This window comes from Ciona intestinalis, chromosome 3 (genome assembly GCF_000224145.3).
Source record: "Ciona intestinalis chromosome 3, KH, whole genome shotgun sequence".
NCBI classification, from domain to species: domain Eukaryota; kingdom Metazoa; phylum Chordata; class Ascidiacea; order Phlebobranchia; family Cionidae; genus Ciona; species Ciona intestinalis.
The window spans coordinates 1,510,978-1,529,951 of NC_020168.2; the positions used below are offsets into that span (position 1 = coordinate 1,510,978).

Genomic DNA, 18,974 nt, shown 5'->3' on the forward strand with positions numbered 1-18,974 from the left:
GTCCGAGCGGTCTAAGGCGCTGTTTTAAGGCACCAGTCATTTCGATGGCGTGGGTTCGAATCCCACCGCTGCCATTACTTTTGGATACAAAATTGTTCAAAGGTGTGTTAAAAACTGTTGAATGTAATGTGACCACCTACTTTATCCTGGTCGAAAAACATAACGCGAGTGTTCATACACCTCGTGCCAGCCTACGATGGTATGCCATGTAGGCTAGTGTATGTTACTTTGAGTATGATTAAATTTTGGGGATTGTATATGTATGGCAGATAATTTGGACAACCCATAATCGGGCCATAAGTGACTACTGGTTACAAAAAATAGAATGCGCATCTACATTCTGCAATGTCGATAAAGGAGAGAGCTTGATACATTCTCTCTCTTTCGCGAGGCGGTCTCGTTCGTTGTTGAGCACGGTAGTGGTCATATAGATCCTTTTTCGTGTGCACCGAAGCGTAGACGAGTGCTTTTTTCAAATCGGTATTCCGGTATAAACACCTCGTCTCTCGTTTCTTTGCTCCTTTAGTTTACCGCTCGCAATAAATCATTATGCAACCGCCACAATTTGAATAATAATAACTTCTAACATTATCTATAATACTGCGTGATTACGGTGTATCCAAATTCACAAAAACAAACGTCTTTGAGCGACGACAAGGTTAACTAGTGTAAGTTTACATGTCAACACATGGTACAGGAGTTGTACAAAGCGTATTTACACATATTTCTAACCAAACTTTCAATCCGTATACGTCTTAAGTTTAATTGTAGTGATGGGGTTAATTATTACTATGCTAATTAGTTTATACCGTGCTCATGCATTAGATCTGGGATCTCTTGTTCTCGTTATTATTGTAGTCAATGGAATCTAGGGCGTTATATGGTTTAATTAAAATTTAAGAAAAATACTAAATATTTACAAATATATATATATATTTCTAAAAAAACGTTTATTTAAACTTTTTTAATTAAATTTATTAATAATTTTCTTAAACAAGCGCTAAACTTTAAGCCTTAACCTACCAAATAACTAAACTGACCTAGTAGACATGAATACTTGGTGTAGTTTTTGAAATAAACAGCTAAAACCTCATTAACCACCGTGCGCCCGTCCTTTACAATAGAGACGAAGTTGGCGGACACGTGAATAGAATAAGGAATGTATAACGGGTTTGGGCAGCTGCGCGTTCTACTCCTTTTTTATTTCTGTGCTACTGGGTTGGACCAACTGCCGTTAAGCGTCTTGCTCAAGAACACATACGTTGACAATGGTAGCAGGGCCGAACCTTGAACTGATTACCTTTGGGTAACAGGCATGCGCGCTAACCACTTAATTGCCACGGCTCTTGTTGAATTTAACTCATTCGCGCTAAAGACAACCTTGATTTACATTTTCACAATAAAGTATTCTAGCTGTCTTAATATTCATTTCACGAACCTTTCTCAACCATTCGTTGCGTCATCGGCATTTCTTCTTTAAATGAAACGGATTCCGTTTCCTAAACACAACATTATATTTCAACTCTGCGTTACTAAGAAATATTTAATGGGTGCTAAACTAGTTTATTACTGACTATCCATAAAAATCAGGCTACAAGTGGTAGTCTGCAAAATATTTTCGTGAACGAAGTAACACAACTGGATATATTATTGGAATTACTAACCCGGATTGCCAAAGCTTGAAAGGGAGAACAGAGGTTTCCAAACCGTGCTGTGGTGTCCTTGTCTATGTAACCGACTCTATAGCGCCTCTGTTGTCGAGTTACGCTTCTTTTGTTAAGCAGTTGTTCCGCACGCAGGCCAAGAATTTGTTCCTGTGAGTGGAATTACTTATTTTACGCTGAGCACTCTCGTCGTGCTGGCAAATAAATGAGTGTTTTGTCATTGTCGTGCATTATTTTTAAAATAAACTTTGTAGATGATTTAAATTTAAACGATTTTGTGTCTCATCATGTCGCACTTGTGTGTTTTTGAATTAGTAAAATTAAACCTAGTGTTCGAATCGCTAAAATAACTCTTTTTGGGTTTTACGGGTAAGACAGGACAGTTTAAAATCATTGTTAAATTTGATTAGTGAGTTCATTAATAAGCATACACGTAAATAATATAAAATAATACTGTACGCTTTGAAAATACAATTTAAATATCTTTTTCCGTGCCCTACTGCTATAGTTTTAAACGTGTTACATATATTAGGTTATTGTTTAAATATTGGTATTGTTTTAACATCATATGCGTTCGTATATTGTTTTGATTTTATACAGTAAATTATATTGAATAACTCCTGAGGTATAAAATATCGATTTAAAAGCAAACCTTTCCGAGTTTGGCATTGAAAACATACAAAACTACAATGTGGGTAAAGATGGGACACCAGACTTAAATATATTAACATTAACAGTATTCTGAAACTCGTAGTTAACCTGCCGAAAGTAACCGACCGTGCTAGTTTCTTTGCCATATAAACTTTAACGTTAAAACTATATGTAATCGTTATTTTTATCCCAAATTAAAGTCATATTGACCCCTGCCTATTTTCCTCATGTTTATATTTTTGTTTTTTATCACAAAACGAATATTAATTTTATTTAACAAAATTAAACTGTACGAAATATTGAAGTGTTTTTTTTATAAATCCATGAAATTAGTTCAATCGTTCACACTCGCAAGCTACAAAATTTCATTGGTTTTACTATTTGATTTAACGAGCATTTAAAAATAGCACCTTGCTAGTTTGCATTTTTTACCTGTATAAAAATAATGTTTTTAACCACTTTTTTAATATTTAAAAACAGTAATCGACTTTGATGCGCGTTTTATATAGTCGTGATAATACTGTCGAATAATTCTGTAACATTATTTTTTGATTATCATTAAATGACGGCCCGTAAAAAATAAAAAAAAAAACTCGCGTGACAAAGTGTCCCATCTTTAGCAATTCTAATACAAACAATAACAAACTGCAGGGAGCATATTAAAAACTTTTGCATTGGGGCACGACAAACCAATGTTTAAGTTTGAATTTTTTAAGGTTCACTCTTATTTCGTGGTGTTTACGTGTATGCCCAACAATAATTAATCTATTTAATAATCAAAAAACAAGAATTATAAACCGTCCCTTTTTACCCCGCTTAAATAGCACCTGGTAAATCCTAAAAACGGATTGTAGTACATATTCAAAATACCACCTAAAGAGCGTCATAGGTTTTGATTTGTAATATGTTAGGCGATATGTTCTTATAACTAACTTACTTTTTTATTGGTGTGGAAGTTTGCGAATGTAATCGATCGACTCTCTATATAACGTTCACGCAATTTCGGAAGGTGTTTCTCATTTGGATCCTCCATCGGATGTGTTGTCATGCGACGAGAATTGTGTCTATTTTTTCCAAAGTGTTTCGTTAGATCGCTATTCTCATCTTGGGTAACAGATGTAGGAACGGTAACATAGGCACTCTGATCAACATCATCATTATGAAACCATGTTTCGTCTTCTGTTTTTACGTTGTTTTCGTTATCACCTACATACAAAGGATCGATGTTCATTTATTAAGAGTAGACCAACAAATATAGGTTAATTAAAATCAAAATTAGGCTACGCAGAATACACAGTAATTTCCACATTCTTTATATCTTTCATGCCTTTTTCGTTGATAGAGGACAATTCGTCATCGGTTGAACCATCACCGTTCAATCTCCCACTGTCGGCTAATTTGTTTCCATCTAAATATCATTTAAAACAATTTCACTATAAAGTAAATTGGTTTTGTATGGTTTTATAATGTAGGCCTAAAGTAAAACATGATCATTCGACTTTACATTCTACTGTATATCATATGTTTCACCAGATGTCTGTTCTTCTTCATCCGCACAATGTTGTTGATATGAAGGCTCGGGAATCAAAATTCTTTCACCCCAAGGATTTCTGTGAAAACAGAAACAACAATAAATATTTGTCTTGGCCAAATTGAAGTAAACGTCGATTTAAAAGATGTTTCATCTGTCTATATGAAGATTACACAGAATCAGTATTATCTGCATTAATTTTTGATCCAACTGTCACAGTCACAGATATTACAAAAACAACTCATTTGTAAATTACGCATATAATTACAGGGGGTATTGATAAGTCGCAGGCCGTTTTAAATTCCACTTTTTCTTTTGGCCAAATGTTCCAATAAATCGACCCTCTAGCGTCCACAAACGAGCGGTTTTGTCAGTGGATGCTGTTACCAACATTTTATTAAATTCGTGCTCAATAAAATCTACGCTGACAATCGCGCTGTCGTGTGCTTTCCATTTGTATAAAATTGGCGGGAAGATAGTTTCAGGTTCCTAAAATAAAAAAGGGGATTATTTTTTTAAAAGATATAGATATATTTAAACAGGTAAAAAACGCATGTAACTCATTCTAGCCTGGCGAGGCAACGGCAGTCGTTATAACACCAGTGGTCTGTTTACACACCTCGTGCTTGAGTTACCACGTATACAACTTTGTGGGGTATTGTTTTTTTGTTTGCCTATGACAATTTGGAAAACCCACATACGCTCATATTAAAGGCAGCATTGAGTCTTAAAGTGCTTATACCCTTTGGGCTAGACACAGGCGCGGTTACTACTGTGTAACAGTGCCAGACAAAAATAAACCTGCGCTAATTTACCGATTCTGAATCACCGATGCAATAGTTCCGAACATCCCATACTGTAAGTTCACCAACAGTATCAACTGTTACAAGAAACTTATCATTTACTGCGGAACACATGGACAGTATAGAAGCATCCACATGCTCAGTTGCACGAAAATAACCTGGCGTCAACAGAATTTAAAAAGTTCATGAATGAAGCTATTAAATATTTTGTTTACAAAATTTCAACTAAAAGTATAATTAAGTCTCAATTTATAGGCCATGTAGCAATTTATAGAACATGATAAAATGCAATTTTAAAAGAGCAGCCGGTGCACTCCAGAACTGTGAGCTGTATAACCACGTCCATATACATACATGAAAGCAAGTTTTACCCTTGCATAGATACATAACAGAAATGTTACCACCTACCTAATAAAGCATTCCTTCCAAAAAGGCACCACCAATATAAATAACCAGATTCACTGCTAATAAGGATTGTTCGTTTTTTCTGTAAGTGACACATTCGTTCCGGTAAACACAACAGAGTGTCGACTGGTCTGGATGGCTGACTACAAAGTGCAAAAAAAATCAGTAATACGGGGTAAAAGTAGATGTGAATATATATACTGATTACTGACCCTCCGCGTTGACTCTTTCCTTCTCTGAGCGTTAAATATATCTGCTGTGTTTCTTCATTCCAAACAATGATACATCCGTCATAGCTGGCTGTTACAAGCAAGTTGGGTGGGCAGTGTGCCACCGCCAAGATATCATCCTAAGAGATTAAATAGTATTGTTATACTAAACGTTTTACTGTGTACATCATCATATAGAGTCCATTTCCGCAACTTAAGTGTCCTATAAGTCTATTCAATTACCTAAAAAACGTATGATTGATGATGATACAGAAAATAGCTAGTAAACCGTAAGTCACAGCTAGGACAAATATAAAATAAAATGGTTTGCGTGTCTTCAATTTACCTGATGAAGTTGTCCAGCTTTCCACGAAGTTGTTGGTTTGATGTTAACCGTCTAGCAATTCATAAATAGTTAATCCTATATATAACAATATCAAATATATTATTAATTTTACATCTGGATCCGAATCATCATAAATGACAATACGACGGTTCCACCCAACAGCTAGGATGGTTCTGTCTTGAAAAGATAACACTCCGGTCACCTCGGCTTCTTCTAATGGTTCAAGCTCGTGCAAGCAGTTGCCGTTCTGAAAGCTCCAAACCTGACCGGAGTTTTATTGTAACAACTTAGTTATACTTTCTTTACTTTTGGAACATATTGGCAAATCGAAAAATTAGTTATAAAGTCTATATAGTAGGGTGAGGGGAAGATGGGCCACCGTTCTATTTTCTTGTCGTATCGTGTAGATATGAAAAGAACATTCAAAGAATTATAAACCCGTATCCTCATGATTCCTTATATCGTTTTTGCACGGTAAAAATGTTTATGCGAATAGTGATTTGGTAATTCGCTAACCGCGTTGCTGTTTTGTCTCGGTTTATTCGCGAATCAACATTGAGTTAGCTTATTTTAGCGCAATTTTACTAAATCAGTTTTGTAATATAACTTATGATACTTTATGATGCTATTACCAACTAAAAACTGTAAAAATAATACCCCAAAAAGATTTGGCTCTAAAAATTACAACTGCCCTTTCACCATATTTTCTTTACTCGCATAATGCGAGTAACCACTAACCTCCAACAGCAAAAAAACATGCATATGATGTTATGCGTGTTAATTTGATTTTTGCGGGTAAGCAGTACTTGGGCGCATAATAGTTACCATGCAAAAAGGGTAATAGACCGTTGTTAATTGTTTAAAACACGGTTAGATATTGTGTTCTAAATAAGGTTTCCCGACTCCTGTCTTCCCCACATTACTATATTATACATGTTTCATCATACCAATAAAGAAGAAACATTCATGGTAACAAATCCGAAATAACATCAATACACCTTTTAGTAGTTTAGAAAATACCAAGTTTAGTGGCGGACAATTGTTTTAACTATAACGCGGTTTGATTTTAATCGACTTGTGTTTTTTACTGTTTTTTAAACTTTAGCAGATATAAACCACATTTAAACATCTATATACGAATTTTCATTTTTTTATTTTTATGATTCTGTTTGACATTTGAATGGATAAATAAACCTATTTAAAAATGCATAGTGGCCAACATTAGGAGCAGCATGGAACCCAGAAACTCTTGGGGAGAGGCATGCATGCTGATAAACATTTTTCCACGGCTGCAACAATCAAGAATTGTTTTAAAAGGTATAAAATCCTAAACATGCGTAAGTATAAACTGTTTTGTTTTATGTGTTTTTTTAGAATGGGTCAAATAATGATCTAATTCCTAACCTTTATTGTTCCATCTCTCGCTCCAGTGAAAAGTCTTCTGCAAGTGTCGTCAAACGATAGGCAAGTAATTTCTTCTTGGCCATGAGCGTTGCTGAACGTTAAAGACTTTGATCCAGTTTCTATATCCCACACAGACACTGTAGAGTCGTCGCTCGCCGTTACAATCTGTTAAGACGCCCAAAATACTGTATATTATGATGATTCTTATTATATGATACTGTGGGCAAAGATAAGTTACCTTTAGCACATATTATCCCGAAACCCCGATAGTATTTTAAACAAATAACAACGGTCTGTGAGAGTCGTGATGATACTGTTTTATATTAGTTTTTTTCTTTACCTCCAACTGGGACAAAGAAAGTGATGGTGTCCCATCTTTTCCCACCCTACTATATATGTCGCATCAATAATGTTAAACCTGTTTTGATATTTTCACATAGTCGTATGCTGTAGGTATATACAGACCGAACCTGGTGAAAAAGCGGATTGTAAGCAGCGCCACACAGAGCTGCTTCATGGGTGACTGGTAACTCTGCTTTAGGCTCCAACTTTCCCATTTTAAGCAAAGCGATGCTGTCATTGCATGTCAATATCATGATGTTATGAGGACTGCCGTATAAACTTAACGGAACCTCCCCTGGAATATAAATTGGGCATGAATTGTGCTAACCAGCAACAAAAAAATGTAGTTTAACTAGTAAAAAGATGTAGGGAGTTCCTTCACATCTAATAATAAATCTTATTGTTGGCGCGTGTCTAAACACAAAGTTTATTAATAAATTACACACCATATAATACATTAAAAAGGTTGTACAATTCGAAATAAATATTACGTAGTAATTAACCTACACATAGGTTTCTAATTTGATCAATCATAGAATAAAATGCCCGCGTTTTTTTTTTAAAAAACACACATTAAATTTACTATAGTAGACTTTATACCGTGGTCTGGAATTCGGTCAAGTTGTAGTGAAGGAAATTTAGGAGATATGGTTTGAAGGCAGGTTTGTTCTTTGATATCCCAAACTTTAATAATCTGAAATAAACTAAAAATTCAACAGAGATGTAAAATATATAGATAGGCCTACATAAATTAATTTGCATAAAAGTTACTGATTTAATTACAATTATAACCCATAATGGCAGCATAGCGGGAGCAACAAACGATGAGTGTCTTGTCTATAAGGACACTCACCCAGCACCCTTACAGTAGTATTGAGCATCGACCCGATTTTAACTGTCTATAAAGTGAACGCAAAACGGACGAACGCTGGTCATGATGTAGTTTTGTAAGAAAACTAATTCTATCAATATTATTAAAGGTACTCGACTCACCGCGTCCTTTGAGTAAGTTACAATCTGGCCATAAGCTTCGTTTATTACTACATCACAAATACCGGTGCTATGGCCTTGTAGAATTACAATGGGACGAGCAACAACATACGGATTCCAAATTCGAACCAAGTGGTCCAGGCTCCCGGTTGCCAAAATATTTAACGACTTGCTGTAGTCGAAGCATTCCGCACCCTGGATGTTAGAACACACGAAAATATTTCTATCTCTTTTAAGGGTCCCCATTTGATTATAGAAGAAAAAACGTTACAGTGTTATTCGAGATTATTATCACGGCTCAATAAAGCCCACCAAAAAGTATTACTGATATTAAGCATTAAAATACCGTGTTGAAATATAGGGTGTTATGTGCTCAAGTGTCTTATCTTACCCCACCAAATTATACTAGTTAATGAGTTTTTCCGTTTGTTTTATAGACATTTTACTTTTTCGGCGTTTCTTGTGTTTATTATTGACATGAAGAAATTGTAATGTACAGGAAAAGTTAGTATCGTTGCATCATACCCCTTTTGAATGATGTACTAACGTATAGCACCAACCTACGTTTGAAGTTGACCTATAGATGTCGTTACTGCAAAACATCGTCACTTACTTTGTTGACTTTGAAAATATACGGCCTGTTCTTTCGTTTAACGTCCATCAGCACAACAGAAGTTGATGATGACATGGATGACGATATAATGACGTCACTCTGCGGTACGTAAAGGATCCTCCTCATGACGTCATTATGGATGCTACCGATGCTCTCGTACGACACAAACTGACGATGATCTTTAAGGTCCTGGTGTGTTGGATTACTTTCAAAATGTTTTATTTTGGGAAAACTTTCAAGCAGAAAAATGCAAGGCAAATTTCCATACAGTAGAGGTGAGGTTTGATGAATAACATTATACATAGCAGCATTGGACAATATAGCTCGCTTGGCGGCGGGGCAAAATTCGAAACTTTTTTTTTTTAAATCATGAAAAACCTTTTTTAAGGCTGAAAATAAATAACAGTAGGGTGCTATTTAAATTAGTAATTATGGAACAATATTATTTAAATTAGGGTTGTAACAAGCGCAATTATCCCGTTTCATAATTGTATATATAAAACTGACAGCTTTCAACTTGATGTGTGACATCTTAATTCACATTGCTGTAGTTTAGTAGGTATTTAGTGTAAAAGAAAGATTTATTTTGAATATGAAAATTTCTATTTTATGGAACATTCCATCCTAATACACTGTTATGTTGAAAATATAATCGTAATTCAGCCGGACCACCATATAGCTGATGATCGAGAGTTCCAAAAACTAGCCTATGCGAAATAGCCTACAGCTTAACAATACCAAATTTGTTGCAAATTACTTCATAAAGCGCGCGTCAAAGCCGATAACTTTTTTTAAATAATAAAAAAATATGTTCAATAGGAACAGTATTTTTTTAACAGGCAAAAATACGAAATAGTAAGGTGCTAATTTTAAAGCCTAGCTGAATCATAGTCAAGCCGATGAAACGTTGTAGTTTGCAAGGGTATAAACCATGGCATGGCGCCCTCTATTATAGAGGGCGCCATGGTATAAACAATTAAACTAGTTTGATAGATTCATTAATAAAACATGAATATTTTGTACAGTTTGATTTTGTCGAGTAAAGCTAGTTTTAGTTTTGTGAAAAGACATAATAAAGATGAGAAAAATGCGCAGGAGTCAATACGACTTTAATTTGGGATAGAAACAAAAAAAATGTTTTAAAGTTTTTATAAATAAAGTTTACATGGCAATGAAACTAGCACAGCCAGTTAATTTCGGTAGGTTAACTACAATTTGCAAAATACTGGTAATGTGAATATATTTTAATAAGGTGTCCCATCTTTCCCCACATTGTTATTCTGTTGGTTTTTATTGTCAAACTTCGAAAGGTTTACTTTTAAACGAATAGTTTATACCTCAAGGGTTATTCAAATATAATATACTAATATAATAATAAGATAAGACATGGAAAAAATATTTAAAATTTAGCAATTTGCACTTAGAGATAATTAATGAAAAGTAGCTTGTACGAAAAACAGTGTAGCAGCAATACCCAATTTGTAGCAAAAAAAACTTTATTAATAGGTATTATCAATTTTCTTTTATTACAAGTTGGTATGCCTGGCAGGATACAATATTTATCAAATAAAGTGCGTAAACAGACCCCATGTTACCTTCATTTTCTTGTGATAAATTTAAAAAAACGACCGTTTTATTTATTCCAAAAATACTTTGCTTAATAAAATTGGTCCAGTGTAGGCCTAGATATTCGTCCTCAAACAGTGATCTATAGCGCTATTCTTTTTTTACTATGAGCTTCGTGATTGTGACGTATAGGAACTTACCAGTCACGTGACTGATTTTATTCGTATAGAAGCGGATTCTGCGTTATTTTATTCGCTAGTGCAGTTGCTGTATAATGCGCGATGGCTGAGTTTACAAGTGACGGTCATTAATGCAAGGAATAGATTAAAAAAGATTACTGTCCGCGCCCTTTTGAATGAAAGCGGGCAGCCAAGTGTATAACATGAAGATCGACTTGAACAGATCATGACGTAATTTAAGTTATATAAGCCGCGAGTGACGCAACAATGAGCGATTTCGTTACCTGATAATTACGATCACGTGACTAACATAAAACATTTGATCGCAGCTTTTAACAACCCTTCCTATCGCACAGGCACCCACACTAGAATGTGGTGACAGTCAGTAATACGCTTTATAACAAGATTTGGTAGCTTGGGTGATAGACGTGCTGTGTAAAATCCATTACGTACGGATTTTTAATAAAGTTAACTGATTACGATCAGGATTTACAACTTCTACCACCATGTTGGTTTGTAAATGCGATTTTTGTTGCCATACACACCAGGACTTTTAAACAGATAAACTGGAACGGGAGCCAAGTGTATAATAAAACACTGTAATAAGTTGACTAAATTTGTTATCTAAAGTAGTTATCTCCAGTTTTTTACTTACGTTAAAGTATACTCGTTGTGTTCCTTGTTGAGGACTAAACGGTTTCTGAAATAGACGAGACTGCGGAGCGTAGAAGTGTAGAATGTGAGCACAACCTGTATCGTCACCGAAAAAAAGCTTGCAGTGCCCGTTACGTGCATTCTTGTTGTACCAATAGTACGCACACACTGGTACATTTGGTATAGCTGAAAAAACATTTAGGTGTATTGCGTAAAGCTCGGATTTAAATACGCAATATGACAACCATGTTTTAATTACTGTCGTTACCATCTAGGATAAATAGGTGTCATTAAGACATACGTGAAATGGACGGTCATACTACGTAGGTAATGGATTTTAAATGCAGTTACATTTTTACTTACCGTACAAACAAAACTCTATCGTGTAATTGGATGTTGAGATGTCGTAAAAATATATTTCCCTGCTGCTTGTAGTGAGCGCAATGTTCTGTGTGTTTCTCATATAAATGGCGTCAGTTACCCACGTGTGAAACCTTCTTCGGGAGGATGTCTGATTATCTTCTACGGCATCAGCGGCGAGTGAAAATGTCTGTATTATAACCAATAAAGATTATTCGGGTTAACTTATACTTGGTCAGAATAATTTCGTCGGAAAGAGGTATGAAACAATAACGTAAACATGAACCAAATAAAGTATTTCTGAACAAGTTAGCTTCATTGCGTTACTGGTTACCTACTCCTAAAAGAATAAACATAGTAGTGTGGGGGAAGATAGGACACCTTTAGCACATAATAACTAAATATTCTGATCGTGTTTTACACAATGAACAACGGTCTAAGAAAGTCGTGAAGATACGGTTTTAGAATTCTTTAAACGTTGTTTGTTTTCTTAACAAATGGGACGAGAAAATAGAATAAAAAGGTGTCCAATCTTCCCTCAAAATACTATACAACTAAATAACATTTTGTGAAATATAGCTTTCACTGTGTCTATATATAGCTTTTGGATTAGGGCGGGAAAAAAAACAAGGACACATGGGCGGCCATTATTATTTTGCAGGGTTGTAACCAGAGAGTTTTAAAACGAATACAGAAAGATTTGATAAATGAAACAGTTTTTACCTTTAATAACTTTAACTCAAAATCCCACACGCAGATGGTGCCAACTTTGCTTATGCTTACAATTCGTGTGGGGTTTTCGACAACCAATGTTCTTGTTGTAGTCTCTTGCTGTAGTAAATATATAATACGTTGATTACATGATTAAAATAAAACGTGACATGATGAAGTATATAGTAGGGGGTAATACGGGACACCTTTAGCACATAATATTTAAATATCCTGATCGTGTTTTAATCGATTAACAGTGGTCTATGGGAATCGTATAAGGATGGGGTTTTATAATTATTTAAATATTCTTAGTTTACTATTAATTAGAAAGACAAAATAGAAAGAAAATGCGTCCCATCACGCCCCCTCTTTGAACTTATATCTACTGTACCATGAAAAGGGCTGGTGATTCCACGCAATATTTAGCTTACCTACTGTATACGCTTTTAAAATATTTATTCAAACGTAAGAATATGAAAATGGTGTTTTGGTTCATTAGCCTCATTCCCTCTTATGAGCTAACACATACATAACTTTTTGGTTATCTTTTTTAGATTCGTGTATTGTATAGGACGTTTATCAACTAAGTCAAAATAATTTCAATTGTCATTCTAACAATATCAACATACATGCAGTGCCGCACATGTGAATCGATTGTACATGAAGTGTGCGATCTATTTTGTATGTCTGGCAGGTTGGTAGTTGTATGTCAGCTGCATATCCTATAGGCCTTTTTTATTATATATTCATGACCTCGATGTTGTTACGAGTTTCAGGTGTTTGGTCCGGGACGTTGCCTTAACGGCCAATCGCGGGGCCTGCCTGTCGTAGTCTGCTCTAAACTAAAACAACTATATAAAATTGTATATCGTTTTAATAAAAGCAAATATAATACAATGGGGGAAGATAGGACACTTCAGCACATATTGCCAAATATTTCCAAAATCAAAATAGATGACGGTTTTGGGGTAATACCACGAATTAGTACTATCATTCCTTTATTAATTGACACCAATTTAATAAATTATAATAAAACACACGAGGAGTTATTTAACTATCCGCACAACAAGTGAAATTTTACAAATTCGAAAACACACAGGATAAGATGGAACAGTTTAAAATCATTGTTAATTTTGATTATTAAGTGTATTTATAAATAGGAATATACGTAAACAACACGAAATAATACTGTACGCTTTGAAAATTAAGTCGAAACATTCTTTTTCTTGCCCTACTGCTATAGTTTTTAACATGTTACCTATACAATATATTAATCCATAACAATTGGCATTGTTAGAACAACAATGTGTAATGTTCGAATATCAATGGATAAATAATGTATCCTACAAACGTATATGAACTTGTATTAACAGAAAATTGACTATACCTATTGATAAAGTTTTATTTTTGCTACAAATTAGGTATTACTACCCTGTTTTTGGCGCAAGCCCCTTCTTATAAATTATCATCAAGTGCAAATGACTAAATTTCGAATATATTTTTAAAATATTATCTTTTTATTATATCAGTATCTTATAGTTGAAAACCTCCTGAGGTATAAATTACTAAATTAAAAGCAAATCTTTCAAAGTTTGGCAATGAAAACATACAAAACTACAAAGTGGGGGAAGATGGGACTCTAAATTGAAATATATTTACATTAGCAGTATTCTACAACTTGTAGTTAACCTACCGAGTTTAACAGGCTGTGCTAGTTTCTTTGTCATGTAAACTTTATATATATAACGTTAAACTGATATTTTTTGTTGTTTTTTATCTCAATTTAAAGTCATATTGACCCGCCCTGCCTGTTTTCTATATGCTTATATCTCAGTGCTGTTTTACAAAACTAAAACTAGTTTTATAAGACAAAATCAAACTGTACAAAATATTCAAGGTTGTTTTATGAAGCTATGAAACCAGTTTAATCGTTCGCACACGCAAACTAAAAAAATCATTGGCTTTACTATGTTTTAGCGAGCATAAAAAATGGCACCTTATTATTTCGCATTTTTTTACCTGTTCAAAGTATACTGTTTCTATTTTACATACTTTTTTAATATTTAAAAACATTAATCAGCTTTAACGGGCGTTTTATAAAGTCGTGATAATACTGTCGAATAATTCTGTAACCTTATTTTCCTGAATATCATTGAATGGGGGTCCGTAAAAAAAATTAAAAAAGAGTCTCGTCTGACAAAGTGTCCCATCTTCCCCCACCCTACTATATAAAAACAGACGTTCTAAAATATAAAAGTGGCAATGACCGATAAACAAGTTAGCGTACACAGGTACAATGTAACTACTAAGGACAACCGTATTTTGTAAAACGACTCAAAATGACACTTCGCACAATCTCTAATACAATTACACAACCTTTCAACAACAGGATACAACGAGAACTGGATACGGCTTTGACTCGATAAAACAGTTCACAATCAATACAACCTTTCGTTAACACCGCACAACGAGAACTAACACAACAAGCGAATAGAAACGAAAAATAGAAAACGCACAAATTACCTCAATCAGCCCAACGGCACAGAAAACGCCGAGACTTAAACGTGTGAACAAACAAAGAAACCATGCGTGACAACAGTGAACAAACGAATTGTTTAAACGATTGTTCGAACTTCAACTGATAAATATTGTATCATACAAATGCATTCGATCCTAACGGAAAATTGATAATAACCATTAAATAAAGTTTACGTTTGTGCTACAAATTGGGTATTGCTACACTTTTTTTACACAAGCCACTTCTCATAAATTATCTCCAAGTGCAAATGACTGAATTTCAAATATATTTTCCATATATTATCTTGTTATTGTGTCAGTTTATTATATTTGAATCACCCCCTAGGTAAAAATTATTGAACTAATAGCAAACCGTTTGGCAATAAAAATCTACAAAACTACAATGTTGGGGAAGATGGGACCTCAAATTGAAATATATTTACATTAACAGTATTCTGCAACTTGAAATCACATTCACCCTTGCCTATCTTCCTTCTGTTTATATCTCAGTATTTTTCTCAAAACTAAAACTAGTTTTAATTGACAAAAGCATTGTACGAAATATTTTTTATATGAATCTACGATAAGGGGGTCCGCAAAACAATAATTAAAAAAGTCTTGTCTCACAAAGTATTCTATCTTTCCCCACCCTACTATATATATTACCTTGTTATTGAATATTTGTCCAACCACTGCCTGCGACTCAAATGGAATAAGTTTTAAGTTTTGAATATGTTCCCATTCCCTCATCTGCAGCAACATGTAAGTACAAAACTCGTTCCAATCAACATATCCATCGCAAGCAGTGTCCACCTATACGAAAAAAGTTGATTTGTAGGTCATTGATCTATACATGTATAGAGTATGCAAAAAAACACTGCTGGTGAACAATATTCTATTTGGTCCAGGAATTAATGAGGAATATAATATAGGGCTGGATTTCTAAGAACAGAGCTTCTTTACAAGGAATATTCAGATGACGAAGCTTTTTTACAATCTATGGTTAAAGTGTCTTGCAACTACCAAACTCGGTTTCGGAAAAATAAATGTTCATCAACCGTTTAAAAAAGTTGCTGAGTTCCAACCAACAATACAGTCCTGGCTGTGTGCACATATGTAAAAAGGTGGAAGGTAAAAAAATTCTTTTTACTTTTATCAACTTGAATTAATCTTCATACCTTATAAAATAACATCTCCATTTGTTCGTTCCATCTGGATGTACCAAGCATACTTGATATAGTTGCTTTAAATTCCTGTAAAGACATCATTCCTGGACCTTGCTTCACTTGCCCAGTTTCTTCGTTTGCTTCAGCATGTCGCTCTGTACAAACGTTTGTATTCAACAACATAGTATAACCATGGTTAAGAGTGTAACTCATGAACAAGTTAACAATGGTCCGCGTGTTATAACACCTGAGTGGCTAAGTCCTTAATAACGTTTTGGGCAGCATGCAAATTCGTTTAAAATTTAATTCGTAACATCATATACGATTACAATAGCTTATCAGACCGAGTTGAGATTTTTCATGAGCTGAATTTTCATCGATCGTCGGTGTATGCGTCTTAAACACTTGAAGTAACTTCTGTAAATGATGAAGCTTGATGTGTTCTTCTAATCGAATGCTGCTATCTGAACTGTAAAAATATGTAGATTATGGTAGATTGGGGAAAGTGGGACATCAAAACACACGTTGCATATTATTTCCAAAATCCAAATAAGCGACGATTTTGGGGTGATACCACGAATTTGCATCATCACACTCCAATTAAAGTAAAATGCCTAATATAATTAAACTCACAAGAGTATGAAAATTAAATATTGTGAGAAAGTGCTGAGTCAGCATGGTATAAAACACATTAATACATTGTAATAAATTGCCCCAAAAATAATTTTATTAATACTTTAGAAACTAGAAACGGTCAAAGCTTAATAACACTTTTTCTTAGGGAAGTCTCATCCAGCATCGTTGTCGCACCGCCGATATTTTTCCTCTAGTGGTTGGATTTGCGATTTTTATATAGTAGGGTGGGGGAAGATGGGACACCTTTAGCACATAATATCCAAATTTCCTGATCGTATTTTAAACAATTAACAACGGTCTATAAGAGTCGTGGGGATATAGTTTTATAAATCTTTAAATGTTTTTTTGTTTACTATTAAATGGGATGAGAAAATAGAGTCAAATGGTGTCCCATCTTCCCCACCCTACTGTACGTATTTTAGAACCTGTTTTGATTATTGAAACTTTAGTGGTACCTAAGGTCACATTTGACCATCTCTATCTATATACAAATTTTAATTTTAGTTGGTATACTTCTTTAAGAAAAATTAACCCTTCCCTATTTTTATTATGTACACATTTTTCAATTTTACCCACAAACTAAAACTAAACTTTATCAGATAAAATAAACAGTACGTTGAACTATAGGATACTCGACTGCTGCTGTTTCAACTCGCAAACTATAAATTTCGACTGTTTAAATGTGATTCGACTGGCATTCATAATGAGGAACTTACCATTACATTTTTCATTTAAAAAGTGCTGCTTCTGTTTAACTGCTTACCATGAAATGGGGTCCGTATATAAAAAAAATACTTTTCGCGTGTCCCAGTTTTCACAACCCTAATATGTAGGCTATAGTCGAATAGGGGAATATGGGACACTTAAGCACATATTGCCCAATATTTCCAGAATCAAAACGAATAGATGGTATTGGGGTAATACCACGAATTAGTATATTATTTCTTTATCAACTGACAACAAATAAAAATATATAACAAACACACAAGGAATTATTTAGCACAACAGGTGAAATTTTACAAATTCGAAAAAACACATGATATAAGATGGGACAGTTTAAAACCATTGTTAATTTTGATTAATAAGTGTATTTATTATTAGGAACACGTGAATAACACGAAATATTTCTGTACGCTTAGAAAATCAGGTTTAAACATTCTTTTCTTTGCCCCACTATAGTTTTTAGGTTACATTATATTACTGTGTAAAAGTTGGTATTGTTTGACTGACAATGGGTATTGTTCGAACTTCAATTGATAAATACTGTATTCTACAAATGTATATGAACTTGTAATAACAGAAAAAAGTACTGAATTAAAAGCAAACCTTTAGCAATAAAAACCTACACAACTATAATGCGGGAAAAGATGGGACTCCAAATTGAAATATTTTTACACTAGTTGTATTCTGCAACCTGTAGTTAACCTACCGAATTTAACCGGCTTTGCTAGTTTCTTTGCCATGTAAACTTTAATATACATTACGTTAAAAGGGTTAAACCGATATAGTAGGGTGGGGGAAGATGGGACACTTTGTCAGACGAGACTCTTTTTTAATTTTCTCTTTACGGACCCCCATTTAATGATAATCAGGAAAATAAGGTTACAGAATTATTCGACAGTATTGTCACGACCTTACAAAACGCCCGTCCTAGCTGATTACTGTTTTTAAATATTAAAAAAAAATATGTAAAATAGAAACAGTATACTTTGAACAGGTAAAAAAATGCGAAATAGTAAGGTGCCAGTTTTTAATGCTCGCTAAATCATAGTAAAGCCAATGATTTTTTTAGTTTGCGTGTGCGGACGATTAAACTAGTTTCATAGCTTCATAAAACAACCGTGAATATTTCGTACAGTTTGATTTTGTCTCATAAAACTAGTTTTAGTTTTGTAAAAAAAACACTGAAATACAGGCAAAAAGAAAACAGGCAGGGCGGGTCAATATGACTTTAATTTGAAATGAAAACAACAAAAAAATATCAGTTTAACGTTATATATATAAAGTTTACATGGCAAAGAAACTGGCACAGCCTGTTAAACTCGGTAGGTTAACTACAAGTTGTAGAATATTGCTAATGATTGAAAATAAATATATTTCAATTTAGAGTCCAATCTTCCCCCACATTGTAGTTCTGCAAGTTTTCATTATACCTCAGGGGATTTCAACTATAAGAACTGATATAATACCAAGTGATATTTGAAAATAGCCTATATTCAAATTTGGT

At 34.1% G+C, this 18,974-nt stretch overlaps 1 protein-coding gene across 4 annotated transcripts in view; it reads right to left on the bottom strand.

The window, feature by feature from the left end:
* The window catches only part of LOC100180212 (WD repeat-containing protein on Y chromosome), a 24,021-nt gene that overhangs the window by 1,141 nt on the left and 3,906 nt on the right, over positions 1 to 18,974 (bottom strand). For 3 of the 4 annotated variants that reach the window (XM_026833742.1, XM_018811368.2, XM_018811369.2), the window contains 22 exons: positions 16,456 to 16,580; positions 16,124 to 16,266; positions 15,612 to 15,758; positions 12,441 to 12,548; positions 11,721 to 11,907; positions 11,359 to 11,543; positions 8,959 to 9,147; positions 8,349 to 8,540; positions 7,956 to 8,049; positions 7,484 to 7,650; positions 7,014 to 7,178; positions 5,722 to 5,871; positions 5,610 to 5,660; positions 5,267 to 5,403; positions 5,058 to 5,197; positions 4,662 to 4,807; positions 4,115 to 4,335; positions 3,846 to 3,925; positions 3,634 to 3,723; positions 3,253 to 3,521; positions 1,665 to 1,814; positions 1,439 to 1,499 (listed from right to left, as the gene is read on the bottom strand). In XM_026833742.1, coding sequence (XP_026689543.1) covers positions 1,439 to 1,499; positions 1,665 to 1,814; positions 3,253 to 3,521; positions 3,634 to 3,723; positions 3,846 to 3,925; positions 4,115 to 4,335; positions 4,662 to 4,807; positions 5,058 to 5,197; positions 5,267 to 5,403; positions 5,610 to 5,660; positions 5,722 to 5,871; positions 7,014 to 7,178; positions 7,484 to 7,650; positions 7,956 to 8,049; positions 8,349 to 8,540; positions 8,959 to 9,147; positions 11,359 to 11,543; positions 11,721 to 11,907; positions 12,441 to 12,548; positions 15,612 to 15,758; positions 16,124 to 16,266; positions 16,456 to 16,580 — 3,197 coding nt within the window. The remainder of the gene's footprint in view (positions 1 to 1,438; positions 1,500 to 1,664; positions 1,815 to 3,252; positions 3,522 to 3,633; positions 3,724 to 3,845; positions 3,926 to 4,114; positions 4,336 to 4,661; positions 4,808 to 5,057; positions 5,198 to 5,266; positions 5,404 to 5,609; positions 5,661 to 5,721; positions 5,872 to 7,013; positions 7,179 to 7,483; positions 7,651 to 7,955; positions 8,050 to 8,348; positions 8,541 to 8,958; positions 9,148 to 11,358; positions 11,544 to 11,720; positions 11,908 to 12,440; positions 12,549 to 15,611; positions 15,759 to 16,123; positions 16,267 to 16,455; positions 16,581 to 18,974) is intronic. The other variant, XM_026833743.1, reaches the window with a different exon arrangement.